Source organism: Peromyscus maniculatus, chromosome 3 (assembly GCF_049852395.1).
Source record: "Peromyscus maniculatus bairdii isolate BWxNUB_F1_BW_parent chromosome 3, HU_Pman_BW_mat_3.1, whole genome shotgun sequence".
NCBI classification, from domain to species: domain Eukaryota; kingdom Metazoa; phylum Chordata; class Mammalia; order Rodentia; family Cricetidae; genus Peromyscus; species Peromyscus maniculatus.
Genome location: NC_134854.1, coordinates 474,778 through 490,129, shown reverse-complemented (window position 1 = coordinate 490,129; position 15,352 = coordinate 474,778). Strand labels below are relative to the sequence as shown.

At 38.3% G+C, this 15,352-nt stretch overlaps 1 protein-coding gene across 6 annotated transcripts in view; it reads right to left on the bottom strand.

Moving 5' to 3' along the window:
* The window catches only part of Grm8 (glutamate metabotropic receptor 8), an 805,417-nt gene that overhangs the window by 419,763 nt on the left and 370,302 nt on the right, over positions 1 to 15,352 (bottom strand). For all 6 annotated transcript variants that reach the window (XM_006996266.4, XM_042272849.2, XM_076566128.1 and 3 more), the window contains exons 4-6: positions 13,361 to 13,496; positions 12,372 to 12,526; positions 11,154 to 11,291 (exon numbers count right to left, since the gene is read on the bottom strand). In XM_006996266.4, the coding sequence (XP_006996328.1) occupies positions 11,154 to 11,291; positions 12,372 to 12,526; positions 13,361 to 13,496 (429 nt within the window). The remainder of the gene's footprint in view (positions 1 to 11,153; positions 11,292 to 12,371; positions 12,527 to 13,360; positions 13,497 to 15,352) is intronic.

Below are 15,352 nucleotides of genomic sequence, written 5' to 3'. Positions count from 1 at the left end.
TTGCCAACACTTTGAACAGGTTTTAACTTACACTGCAAAGAAAAGTGCTTAGCTGGAATCCTGTCCACCTGAGCGTAACTAAAATATCAGTACCATTTGTAAAATATCCTGGTAGAAGAGAGGGCATAATGTTTAAAGGGGAATTATTTTTGATGAATTAAAGAATATCATTTGTTATATATGTCATAATTTTCTAATTATGTTGAAATACATCAGAAAAAATATTGCCGGAAAGCTGTAACATCATTATTATCTTACTAGATCACATCTTATCTTCACTAACTGGCTAGTCAAGTTTAGAAAGTCAGTGATGCAGAGCTGGTTAACTCAAAGTTGTAGCAGACTAAATTCTCTCCACCTGTCTATTGTGCTGTGCTCAGCATGGTTTCTCAACTGTACATCCAGACATAGCTACAGACATAACAGTAACCAAAGCAACAAAGATACCCCATTCCTAGGGGTCCTGGAAGACTTTCCCATCTATATCACTGGCTAGAACTACTTTACCAACCACTCTTTCACCACACACTGGTAAGCAAGGTAGTACTGCTATAATTGGAAGAAAATCATGATTAAATGAGTTGCATTGGGGGTGTGCTGAAACAAAATTGTTCTATGGTTCTGTCTACTAGGAGACCCACGAACCATAGGAGACCACTTACACTACATGTAGTGTAATAACTTAAGTAAATAAAGTGTTCTGTTCTGTTTGCACTAGCCATATTTTAAGTACTTGATAGCCACACATAGCTGGTGGCTACTCTATTGGACAACAGAAATCTAAAGCAATTTTACTCACCAAAGAAATTTTTATTGGGCAGTTCTGACCTAAAGTAGAAGAAAATTTTGCCCAACACCTAGCAGCAAAGTCTACTGTATTTTCTGTGTAATAGACAACAGGCTTTGTGCACAGTATCTCTTTTAATTTCACCAATAGCCTTGTAAGGTAAATATTCTTTTCCTGCATTCATCTAGAATTGAGGTTACTAGCCACAGATGCAAAGATATACTTAGAAAGATCTTGAACTATCTCTCCTACATGCAAATAAAGGCATAGTTAATATCTTGATCATACTTAGGCAATCCATCTGGCATCTCCATTCTTTCTACATGTCAATTATATTCTTCCACAAAAGTTTTCTAGAAACATACATCTCTTCATTTTGTCTAAATTCTGCTCATATTTTAATTTCAACTTAAAGTTTACAACTTTTTCCATTCCCTACATTACTTCTCCCTTCTGTGTGTTCCTATCTTATTACAGGATAAATAAAAGTGTAAGGATGTGGCTTAATAATTCATCTTTCCAAATAGCCTCTAAGCTCAATTTGAACAGCAACTGTTTCTTTGTTGTCCATTGCCACATCCTTGGTATCTAGTAGAAGATGTTTGTCAAAATGTAGATAATGAATAAAATATGACAGGGGCTCATTAATTTATGTTTTAACAAAAGGATTTGTGCCAAGTGCCATGGAAGGAACTGGATACAGTAGGAGATGAAATAAAGTTCCTGCCCTCATGAAGCCTTTATTCTTCTAGGGTTGATGAATGTAACAAAAAAAACCCAATGAGTAAATAAACACATGTAGCTTGAATTATGTATACATATTTAACTCATCTTTTCCATTGTTTCCCAAGTTGTCTTTTCATTACTGTTACCTTGTCAGCGATAGTGAGGTCCCTTTACATAGAATAAGTGCAATGATTTTAAAACAAAATATAAAGCAGGCCATAATTACTGACCAATTTATCTAAAAGTTATAAGATAGTAAGTATACTTTAAGTTCTGAAGACACAAGCCCTGCCTAATAGCAAACTTTAGCACAGTAGTTCTCAACCTTCCTAATGTTGTCATCCTTTAAAACAGTTCCTTATGTTGTGGTGACTCCCAACCATAAAATTATTTTTGTTACTACTTCATAACTATAGTTTCACTACTGTTACAAATTGCAATGTAAATATCTGATGTTCAGGATATCTGGTATGTGCTGTGAAAGGGTCATTCAACCCTGGGGGTCGCAACCCACAGATTGAGAACCACTGTTGCTCTAGCCTGATCTTCCTCACTGTCTTCACCAAGCATGTTCTTTGTGAGTGGAGATGTGAAACAGACTACAGCATTCCACAAACCTCCTAAGTAACCGGAACATCCTCAGATCCCTCAGACTCTCCAGTTTCTTCCATTACACCCAGGAAGCTCAGGTCACTTTGTTTTAGCTCTCCTCTGCCTTTAAATATTTAATTTGTTGTTATTGTTGTTGTTGTTGTTTTTGTTGTTGTTGTTGTTGGTGGTGGTGGTGGTGGTGGTGGTGGTTATTGTTGTTCAGTTGGATAGTTCTTCTGTTCAGGTGTTTTCCTAAATGTTTGGGCTAATGCTCTCTTGGTTCATCAAATGATAATATCTATAGCATTTCCTTAAACCACACCAGTTTAAAAGAATCCCAAGATTGATCCTGAAACTGTTTAAAGAGCACTCAGTTGCTTAGGTCTTCTCCACATCTGAGTGTTTCAGTGGAATATCCAAGAGATCATCTGGACATGCTCAGCTCCCACTTGACCCCACTAACTCTATGGTCTTGTGGTCTTTACAGGAATAGAGTACCATCAAGTCTTACATTGCATTAGTTAGCATTAAAAATGGGCATTTTTCTGTTTTGTTCTTGTCTGGAAAATGTTAGCATTTACAGACCATTGAGGCATACTTACTTGGTAACAGAATTAATATTCCCAGACTAAGATTTTCAATATGACCCTTCACAGTAACACAGATGGAATAAATAACATGGATAGCCATTGAGAGACTTGGCTACTAACCCAAGAAAATCAGTGGAGTAGGTCAAAGTAACTCAGCCCCATTTTGGCAAAGACCTTCAGAGTTAAGACAGGAACAAAGAAAGAACCAAGCATCAATCAGACTTCAGGCTTTCAGACAGTTAAAGGGCTTTAGATAGTTCGCCTAGACCACATGGACCCCAGTTTGTTTTTCTCCAACATGAAAGAATTGAGCTGGCCGCTGAACACCTCTAACTCCTGTACTTTATGTGCACTTAGAATTGAAAGTACATTTTCTGACATTTTCAGAGTTTCTTTTGTCCTTGATGTGGCAAGGTCTATAATCTTTACAGATTTTAAAAATGCAGGTGCATCTGCATGCATTTTGTTAAATTAAAGCTTTCCACTTTCAAATTTCCTTATGGGAAAACACACACACACACACACACACACACACACACACACACACACACACACACACCTGCATAGCTTACTGATCTACATATTTATTGAGGATAATGTATGAAGCATAGGTTACTGATTGCATAATTTTGCATTTGCTGATAAATATTAAAATTTTTATTTATATGATCTTGTGTAGGCAACATTTTGAGTTTATCTGTAATCCTTAGTACAGCTGAATATTTATTCTGCTCAGTAAGTTTCAGGTGGCATTGATATCAATGTAAGCTAACTATCATGTCCCCAGAGCTTGCTGGCACTCAAGCCACCTGGAAACTGCTTAGAAATATAGGATAATCCGTCCCAGACCCACAAAATTAAATCTGCACCCTAAAAAAGCACATGGGTAATTTGTGGGCAAATGTCCTTTCTAGAGGTACTGGTATAATTATGGCTCTTCCAAAACTGATCTTAAAAGTAAGTGATTTGGGGTTTTTGTTTTGGTTTCATTTTGCTCAAAAGTAATGAATAATTAGGCAAACTAACTATAATTTAGCAAAGTAGCCTGCTTTAGTTCAGTGTCACTGGATTTGGAGCTATAAAATCTGAGTCTTAGTTCTGTTCTTATAAATGGCTGGGGAACACAGAACTATATAAAAACCTTCGAGGTATTCCAGAGTCACTAGCAAAAACCACATATATAATTGAAAGGCCATATGAAGAATATTAAAATATTTACCATTTTCTGTGTGATTGGATAACAACCAACTATATCCTTTGCTTTTTTTTTTCATTTTCTAGCTAGTGATTTTAAAATCCAGCGATGCATTATTGTTATATGCAAAGTCCCCCGCAGGCTCGTGTATTTGAATACTGGGTTTCCAGCTGGAGATGCTGTGTTGGGAAATTGTGGAGCCTTTCAGAAGCAAGGCCTGGCTGAAGGATGTGGGTGGTTGGGGTGGGGTGGGAGCCGGCTTAGCTGAATACAGCCCAGCACCATTTCATACACAGCTCTCTGATTCTAGCCTATGAGATCTAACAAGCCACACTGTCAGAGCTCCAGCTGCCACAGACAGAGTTAACCCAGACTCCATGGCCATCTTGCCCTGATAGACTGTATGCTTTGAAATTGTTTCTCTTGGGCATTTGGTCATAGCAATGAGAAAGGTTGCTAAAATATACATAAAGCATGACAGAGGCGCAAACAAAAATATTTTGGACAGTATGGTAAAAATTATGAAGTAAGGAAATAACCATTTGAGGGTAAAATACAAGGACGAATTCAAATTAGACTCCAGGATTCCAGTTACAGCTCTGAGACTTAACACTTGGAGTGGTTTTAATAATTCACTTCCCTGGTTTCCAGTTTCTTTATCTAGAAGATTGGAGAAGGATTTTGATTTTACATTCTCTCTCTGAGTTCTAAAATCTAGTATGTCTGAAATCAATGCCTGTTTTGCCATCTCAGATGCACCTATTGGAATTCAATACAGAATTTGAGAAATGGAATAAATAAGTCATTCTGGAATTTTTGCTCTTTTCCTTGCCAAGAGCAGAAGCAAATCGGCCAATGGCCACCTCAGAGTGCTAATGTGCAGACACTCTTCCTGGTGGAATCTTAGTCTGGGCAAGCAGACAAACGAGACTACTAGAGCACACTATAATTCAGAGATTATTATGATTTGGGCCTCTTTTCATTTGGAATCACCAAATCAAATTGCAGAAATCTGATCCCTGGCTAACTATCTGATTCATTTGCAGAGCCTCAGGAGCCCTGAGAGAATGGAGGAGAGCATCCTCATTTCAGAGCCTTCCATAGAAAATAAATGGCTGCTGAGAGGTGGCGATCCAGGAAAACTTACCTAGTCGCTCTGGCACTATGAAACAAACTGACAGGCCCTTTCCAGAAGCTAATTATTGTGTCTGCTATTTGGTTCACTGACAAAATTGCTTGTTTGTAGGAAGAAACATATTTGTGCATTGCTTTTTCCATTACCACTATTTCCATCATCATAAATAAGAATCAATAGGCCATTTCATGTAGCATATGCTCACCACCATTTATAACCTCAGTGTCGGCTGCATACAGGCTAAGCCGTGTGCCCCAGTGGGCTGGCTGAGGATCAAAATAGAACAAACAAGGGAATAATTTTAGATTTAAAAGGATAATATTCATCCATGACCACCTGGGGGGCAAAGGAGGAGCACTGTTTGTCTATAAAGGTGGAGCATAGTGCCTGTCGTACAGTGGTCTAGTCAAATGTATCATCAGGTGAATGGCTGATGGATGAATGGATAAATGAATCACCAGAAAATTCTATGGAGGTAGATGGAGTTCATTGGCCTTCTTGGTGTTTTGACAATAGCAAAGACATTTTTAATTCCTGATGCAGAAATAAATGCAGAGACACAATGTGAGCTGAAAAACAGCCCAGCTGTGAGATGAGTGCTCAAATGTATGTACAGGTTCCTGTAATACTCATTATCGGCCCTCACAGGAGAAAACACTAAGTGGAAAAGACAGTCATTAAATGAAGCACATGACATCTCTAAAGAAAACCCCTTTTCTGCCAGTAGTAATCTTGCTGAACAAAGTCAAGTCACAGAAGAGACTGATCAGAGGAAAGAGAGAGAAAGAGAACAAAAGGAGGTAACATAGAAAACAATGGGGAAGAAGTCAAGGCAAGGGCCAGAGTGAGAAATGTGGGGGGGGGGGGAAATGTGTGGAGATGAGGAGACAATGAAGACACACTGCTCAGGAGTGTCTGGGTGTCTGGGTTTGGGAGAGTGGACAGACACTGACGCTGAGGTGAATGAGGGAAGGAAGGAGGGAAGGTCAGATAAATGTCTATCAAATAGCAGCCATCATCACTGATAACAAGTATAGGAGAGTTCTTTTTCTCTTCTTGAGAAAGACAAAGGGAATTTTAAGTAGGATTAAGTAGTGGTAGCTTTCAGAACTCAGCAGCTCTCAGAAGCAATAATAACTACATAAAGAGCTAAGTGGATGCTAGGAATTACCTCACTTGGAGTTTGGCCAGCATATCAAAAGTTAGAAGTGCTAACACATCTCTCTGAAAGCTTTCCTGAGACACTGGGGGAGGAAATCATCTCGAACTGCCCGAACCACACTAATGTTAGGAAAAGGATGCCCCTCACTGCTGGAAGATACTCTGTCTCCCAAAAATTAATAAGACAGATGCCAATGCTGCTGGGAAGCACACTCTTATCCATGTAAATATATTGCCAGCATCACCCCCAATGGAAGCAAATTGCTACAGTCACCAATTACCATAGTCTAATATAAAATTTACTCAACACATGCAATCCACAAGTGATGGTCTAAATGGGAGAGGGTATCCTTGGGAATATTTCATTCTTAGAGTTCCTTTTTCTCATTGTGAGTGGTTAAACAAGAACTGAAAAATAAACTTATGGGTGGGGTGGTATGTGGCACTCCGGGAACATCTTGCAGGTATCAGTTTTCTCTTTCTACCTTGTGGATCTCAGAGACCCAGCTCAGGTCATCACGCTTGGTGCCAGGCACCTTTTCCCACTGATCCATTTCTGTGGCCCTAAAATTTTAAAAGTCAATTAAAAAAAAATAATCTCCAAACCCTGCAAACCTTAACTCATGCAAATACAGTGGTTTTTCCTCTCAAGTACTTAACCACTAACATGTTTTATCATTTTCCCTCCTTCCCCAAAATAGAGAAGAAAATGGATTATGACAATAATCTAAGGCACAAATATCTTTTCTTACAATTTGCAAACATTCACCAGTTACTTTCCTAAAGTAAATTATAGCACCACTCATTGCTTTTTAGAAAGTATAGGCAAGCTACTTCAGTGTCCCCTAAATGGGATTTGAATGAAAATCTTATTGACCCCCTTCCCTAAGCCACATTTCTCCCCAGCACTTAAACACCACTTTCATTGCACTAAAATAGTTCTGATTGAGCAAATTATTACATTTATAACAATGTCCAAATAATTCAAGGAACTATGAAGCAGACCTGCCACCAAAGCTTCATTCAACAAGTATTTATATCTGATATATATATATATATATATATATATATATATATATATATACTAATGTAGTATTAGTATATGTAATATACTAAGCATATGTCATCTAAAGATGCCAGTGGTATAACTGCATGCCTCAATTTACTTGGAAAATAGGAGTTAGGAAAACCTGGTGATTCCATTAATAATGTGTGTGATAGATTAATAATCAATTTCCTACCACACACACACACACACACACACACACACACACACACACACACACACCAGGAAAAGTAAGTTTCTCTGTTTCAAGAGCTGGTATATTTCATGGCTCCTATATATCAGTGAGAAACACAGGCCACTCTATATATAAATTCTCTGTTGTGGCTTGAATCTGAATTGTCCCAATAGCCTGGCATTTTGTGAATAGTTGGTTCTCAGGTGGCACTACCAGTGGAGAAGGCCCTGAAAGCTTTGGGAGGCGGGGGAGAGTAGGAGGAATTAGATCAGTAGAGGTGTGCCCTTGAAGCCACAGCCAGTTCCCACTCCCTCCCTCTCTGCTTCCTGTGTATCTGCCAAGAGGTGAACAACCTCCTTATCCACATTCTCTTTCCATATGTTCTGCCTCACAATAGGAGTGGAATCAGTGGAGCCACGGACTCCATTAAAATGGCATCTCTGAAACTGTGAACCAAAGCACATCCTACCTGGCTTTTATTGTTTTGATTGGGTGGGGTTTTGTTGTTGTTGTTGTTGTTTTTCACTGAGATGGGAAAAGTAATGGATGCCTTTTCTTATTAAGCTTTATTGACTGGTCCTTTATTTCCGGCTGTTCCTTATGAGTCCTCCTCTCTAAGAAGCTGGGCCTTCGCTGGTCATCCACCAGTCAGTCACAGAGGAGGGCTCCATGATTTCACCTGAGGACCCTCCTTTGCTTCCATCTTGGCGGTACTCTCCCAAATCCTTCCGGTGACCAAATATGCATTGTACTTGGAGCCATGTACTTTTCTGAACTTTATTCATATCTAAGTTGAGAATTAGCATTTATTAATCACTAAATTTCCCACTCTGGTTTTTATATATAAAGTATTATATAAAATATAATACTTCCCCAAAATAAAGATAATTACTTAGGAGTAATACCAGCCTCTTACTGCCCGCCCTGGAGTTTCTCTAGAAGTTCCTCTCCAATTTTATATGAAAACATGCTTATGTGCTAGAGCCTTTTCAAACCTTTACCTTTAATTTTTTTTCTCAGATTTTCTTAGCATATTTTATTTATTTATTTATTTATTTATTTGCTAAAGTTCTCTTCGAAGCATCTTTTCTTCCTCTCTTCTGTTCTACTTTTCCCCCAGGGTTTCTGTGTCTCTCGCATTTCTTCTCCCTGGTCCATATCTCTCTGCAACTCTGAGTGCTGTGTCTTCCCCACCACAGACTAAGAATAATCTCAACACTCAGTTCACTTCCCTCCCTCAAGCCCACTATTCTGTTCTCTTTTCCCATACTGGTTATAGTTCTTGTTTGTCACCATCTAGGGTCAGAGGAGAGGGAACTTCAATTAAGAAAATACTTCAATCAAATGGTTCTGTAGGCAAGTCTATGATGTGTTTCCTGATTAATGACTGATGTGGGGGGACCCAGAATGACTGATATGGGGAGGATCCAGAATGACTGATGTGGGGGGACCCAGAATGACTGATGTGGAGGACCCAGAATGACTGATGTGGGGGAACCCAGAATGACTGATGTGGGGGGACCCAGAATGACTGATGTAGGGGGACCCAGGATGGCTTATGTGGGGGGGACCCAGAATGACTGATGTGGGGGGACCCAGCCTGCTATGGGTGGTGCTACCCCAGGGCAGGTGGTCCTGAGTTGTTTATGAGAGCAAACTGGGCAAGTAACAGAGAGAAGTCAATAAGCAGCATTCCCTCATGGTCTCTCCTTCAGTTCCTGCCACCATATTCCCCTTGGACTTCTCTTCCCTGGCTTCCTTCAGTGATGGGCTATGATATGGAAGTTTAAAATGAAACAAACCCTTTCATCCAAACGTTGATTTTGGTCATGGTGTTTTATCGCAGTGACAGAAGCCAAACTCAGACACCACCCTTGAGTTTCCTATCATTCTTCATTCTTTCTCTGATGATTAAATGCACTTCTGTCCGTGTGTCTAATTTCAAAATCTCTATTTATGACTTTATTTGAACTTTTAGTGAACTCCACATAGGGTCCCAGACCTTATGTTGCCACCCACTGAAAAACTGCACAGACTGTATCTAAATTAAGTCCAAGTTAGTTCCCAAAGCATCTATTTCTTTCTGTTGTTTTCTCAGTCAGCTAATTATATCACCAGAGTATTCACCCTGTATATACACTATACTGCCCTTGATAGTGGCTGTCAATCACCAGGACTATGGCTGAGCTCACTGACATCCCCTCTTTTTTCCCCTGAACTCTCAACCTTCTTACATTTCTGCTAAAAGAATCTTCATGAAACTCCCATCTTAGCAATTCCTCTGAGTAAAAAGCCAAGTCGCTCTGCCATGTGAGCAGGATAAAGCCCACAACTCTCAACTGGAAACTCTGAAGACCATCCCTTATTCTTCCTTCATATGCCCAGTGCTATCCTTCTCTTTAATCATCATACTCTCAAACTCTGGCTTCCAACAGTTGGGTTTTTTTTTTCCATCCAATCAAAAGAAAGTCATTCCAGCTTTAGCCCCTGCTATTTTCCTGTCTTCACAGGGCTGATATCTTCACATGATAGCAAGGTATCCTCTCAAGTGTCACCCCTGTGTGAATCACCCTTGGACCACACAAACTAACTGCTATCCTCTCTCCCAATTCCATCCTGCCTCGCTTTCATATTCGTTTTTCTTTCATTTCTTCTAAATTTATCTCAGCATCTGGAAATATTGCTTCACTTTCATATTTACTTAATTCATTCCTGTCACCTCAGATGCATGTGTAAATTTATGAACATGGATCTTGTCTCACTTCCTTCCCTCCATGCTTGGCACAGGAAGCATGAAGTAAGATTTTTTTTTGCACCAATTTTTGCATCTTCATTTTCTTTCTGATTAGATGGCTTTACTAACATTTAGCATATTACCACTTCATTTGAACAAGATGCAAGATAGACAGAAAGTACGACATCTCAAAATATAGGTGAAGAGGAAAAATCACATCAACTCTTGTAGTTTTCAGTGTCATTATCCCTAACGATTTCTGAGGTTTTAAAATCATGCTATGAACAATACTCTTTAAATATCAGTTTTGATATATTAGATTCTAATTATGTCACAGATAAATATTTATATTAACCTTTTATTATGAGCTTATTAAATTTACTGCTTAGTAGTAACTGCTAAAGGTACTATTTCTATGTACATGACCATGTTCTCTGCAAATAAAATAGTTTTGTTCTTGCATTTAAAGAGGGACACTCAAGGATTATTCTTTTAAGGACAAGCAATAGAAACTAAAAGCATCAGAAATCACAGCTGCTGGGGCTTCTGGGGGAATAACTGTTATGCTAGATTGCGAATAATAGTATAATGGAGGAATGCATTGTAATAGTTTAAAAACACTTGTCTTGCAACAACTTATGATCAATTACTCTCACTGTGTTTGAATGCCTGGAAAATAGTACCATATCTTGACTGCCTGTCTTAAAACACATTAAAGTACTTTCCCAAAAGAAGATACTTAAAATATGTTAGTCAAATACAATTGAAATACCCCAATGCTGCCTACATGGTATATTTTTGATGAATGGTTGTTGATAAAGTGTAAGAAACAATAAACAAGCTTCAGTTTATTGAATGATGAGCTCATGTTCATCCCTGCTAAGGAAATATGGGACATGGGAAAACAGGTGATTCCCTATCATGACACAGAGAAACACTTCCTCTCTTAGGTCATGTGAAAACAAGTATAACAAAGGAGACATGTGTGTCTACCTGTGCATTTCTTTATGTGACTGTTTCTCTTCCCATGTGATCCCAATTTGCATCCAAAATTCTCCTCCCAGAATTCTGCAAACCACACATTTCTTCGATTATTGGCAAGAGTTCGGCTTCTAAAGTATCGATCAAACCCTATGTTAGAGGAAAAAGGTATGGTTTCAGTATTCATTCAAAACCAAAACAAAATACCACCATAACTTTGAAGAAATGTTTTATTGAACAACATTTATAACACATTATAAATTATTATATGTATTATATATGATTATAGGTGATACGTATATAATATATACATACTATATATGTATAACACACACACACACACATATATATAACAAATAAATAATCCTTTTCTCTCTCTCCTAACAATAAGGCAATTAGAACTGATACAATCTTGTAGAGTCATGGCTAAGTAGTCTAAATGATTAGTTTTCTCAGGTAACTACCTCATTTAAGGGAAGACATCTAGAAACAATACCTTACTTCAGAAGATAATGTTAAAAATAGGAATTTAAGTCATTGTCAAGAGTATTCAGACAATATTTAGGAAAAAACATCCATATCTAAGTAAGTTTTCCTCCAAAATTTCTCTGTTTCAATTTTTCCATAGGGTCAATTAATATAATGTGTTTGGTGTTTTATTCAAATTATTTCCCTCCAACAATCTATAACCCTCATAAATGCCCATTAAAGTGCATAAAAGTTGCCAGGCGCTGGTGGCGCACGCCTTTAATCCCAGCACTCGGGAGGCAGAGGCAGGCGGATCTCTGTGAGTTCGAGGCTAGCCTGGTCTCCAAAGTGAGTTCCAGGAAAGGCGCAAAGCTACACAGAGAAACCCTGTCTCAAAAAAACCAAAAAAAAATGTGTATAAAAGTAAACTACAGTAACTAGCATCATGGAAATGTCTGATTTTAATATTAGCACTCTTTTATAAGGAAAACAATCTTTAAAGTACACTTATTAGCATATAATGGTTGCAAAGTGGATATGACTACTGTGCCAACAGAGGTGTATGTACATTCCATTCAGAATCATCAATGATGGGTATAACTCATATTTGAATTATAACTTTGAATATTTCATTCCCTTTTTTTATCCAGTGTTGTGGTTTAAACCCAAAGCTATATGTACTCTAACCAAGTTATGTCCACAGACTGCATCTGAACTGTGATTTGACTGAAATGAAATGAATTATCCTTATTGCAACCTTACCATCAATTGATGCCCTTTTGGGCAAAATTGTCACGGCCCCTTCTGCGATCGCCTCCTGCTGGTAGACAGGTGCTATTTTGGATCCCCAACTGTCTGAGCCAATCCATAGAAAATGCCCGCTTTGGTTTAATTTTTTTGCTGCTTCCAGTATCCTCCTATAGGAATGGAATGAAACAAACGCATGTCATTTATTGAGAATCACTACAATTATGAAGCTCATAACACCAGTGCGCAGATCCGAGTGTGTCCTCCAAATTCCATGTATCATGGAAACTTAATTTTTCAATACATATGTTAATGGTTTGGTGGCAGTGTTCTTGGGAGAAATCAGGTTTGAGTAACTCAGGAATGTGGGTTCCACCAGGATGACATGAATGTCCTTTTGAGGAGAGAAGCAGAGCCCAGAGTGAGACACTTCTCTGACTTACCATATAACGCCCTCCATGTCTTCACCTAGAAGACAGGCCCTTAAAAGATGCCAAGAAGCAGCTAGACCCATACTCTTGGATCTCCAGAGCCAAGAGCCCTAACAACTTTTTTTTTCCTTAATAAATTTCCCAGTGTGTGGTATTCAGTAATAGCAACAAAAAGTGAAACCAACACAACCAGTTTTATAAAGTTAAAAATACTCAGTAGGTCACTGTTAAACAATTAGTCAATCATTCTAATTGCTCGAGTCTTATCATCGCCTAAAGGAAATGCGGCTGAGACTCCAGCATGTGTTAATTGGGCTAATTCTTGACCTGTTCTCATCACTCTGTCTCTTGTTCTGAATTATCTCATCTCTCTCAATTCCAGTTTTTACTCTGTAGGCATAGCTGACATAGAAGTAAGAAGGCTGTTGGATCAGAAGCAGAAGGTTATCTTTGGGTTAAGAAACTAGCAATTCTGGTGACTCTCACAAGCTTCTTACACTGTTCAGAAAATATGTCTGGAAAGGATGTGGGGCACAAATCTGATCCTATCGCCTGGAAGAAAGTAATCAGCACCTGATGTCATCCTCGTTGGCAAACATAATCACTGCTCGAGCATTAGGTGTTTCCAGCAGGCGTTTGATAATTTTTTCAAATTCTCCAGGTCTTGGTTCACGTGGGATTTTCTGTGATTGAGCAATGCAAACACCACCTGTTTGAGGGGGAAAAGAGTTGTTTCAGAAAAGGCAATTATTTAATTAAAACTTAATGAGGTTAATTGCATTGTAAAAGCACATTATTTACTACAAAGTATTATTTTTCCAAACATTTGCCATTCTGGCCTATTTTAAGTAATTGTATCTGTTTATTATAATATATGCAGTAAGTAAACAACATCAATATGAGTTTGATTTCCTTTCACAAATTTAAACATTTGTTGTTTTTTCATGGTGGTGATCGTGAAGGTTTAGAGAAGTACAGTAACTGTTCTAAGATCTGTAAGGAGATCCTGGGGATGGAAGGAAAAGGGGGACATTTTACATTTATTTATTATAAAACTAAATGCAAGTGATAAAATTACCTCTCACTATATATTGCACATGAGGCTACTATCAAATAGCAAGACCCTTTGTCTGTTTTCCTTTACTAGTAGATCTCATTTAAAGTTAATTTCGTCGTGTTGCTCATAGCATTGCTTCACACATCAGCAGAGTACATTATGAGACAATAGTCTTCAAGGCTATCCAACAAGTCTCAAAGACTCAAGTCTTCGGTCGACATAGGCTTCCATCATACAAATCAAAATAGCTACTTGAGCCAAAACCAAGAAAGGGAGAAAGGGGGGAAGAACAGAAAGAGAGGAAGAAGGAGGGATCTGGGACTCTTCTTTCAGCCTTTTCTAAAACAATTAGAAGCCAAGAGGTATTCAGAGAAGACTCTACCTCTGAGACTCCAAGATAGGGGTCAGAGAAAGAGTTTTGTTTTATTTGGTTTTTCTTTGATTTCCTGATTGCAGTGGAGTATAGACAAAACATATTTTAACACTGGAAGATAAAATAGAATTAGCTATAGGTTTTATTGCATTGTAGCTTAAATGGGCTTTTTTGAGTCAGCTAAGAATGAATTGTCATTTGTGACACTGCTTCAGTAGGCAAGGCTATTTTTACTATCAACAACTAATAATAACCAGTCACTCAACAATTCTTGGCTACCATTATATATTATGCCTTAGATCCTGCAAAATCTGTCTAATCTAGGAGATATCATCTAATCTGGAGACAGATACTATAACAAATTGCCATGGAATATGTAATAAACTGGAGAATTACAAAAATACATCATGTTATGGGAGCAGAGAGGAAAGAAAATGAGAGCTTGAAAAAGCCAGATTTCAAGGAACACACACACACACACACACCACTGTGTGAGGGAAAATGAGAGATACATAATAGATTACACGGTGTGAAAGAGCTAGCTTAATGTCAGCCTACAGTATAAATGGATTAAAGTTGAAGTTGGCAAGAATGGCCAGGTTCAGAGCAAGAATACATTTGTCAGGATTCCGAGGGACTGTATATGAGATAATCATGCACTGAAACTTAATCCCTGGTGTGATGGCATTGAGACAACATTGTTGGAAGGAGACTGAGTAACAAGGATTGAGCCCTCATGAACCAAATTAGTATCCTTTCTTAAAGAAGAAAGAAATAAGGGGGAAGGAGGGAGGAAGAGAGGGAAGAAGGAAGGAAATAGAGAAAGGAGAAGAGAAAGAGGAGTGAGAAGAGAGACCAGAGAACCCTCTTACACTACCGGCCTTCTGAGAACACAATAAAAAAATTATCTTTGAACTAAGAAATGAACCATCAGAAGAATCTACCCTTTCTGGCACTCTGATCTCAGACTTCTGGCCTCCAGAAGTATGAGAAATAAATTTCATTGTTTAATAGCCACCAGCCTACTGTAATCTACTACAGCAGCTTGACTGAACTAAGACATTACATAATTTAGACTTTATCTTGAAAAAACAGAATTCATTTAACACTAACAATACAGAAAGAGATAAGCTTT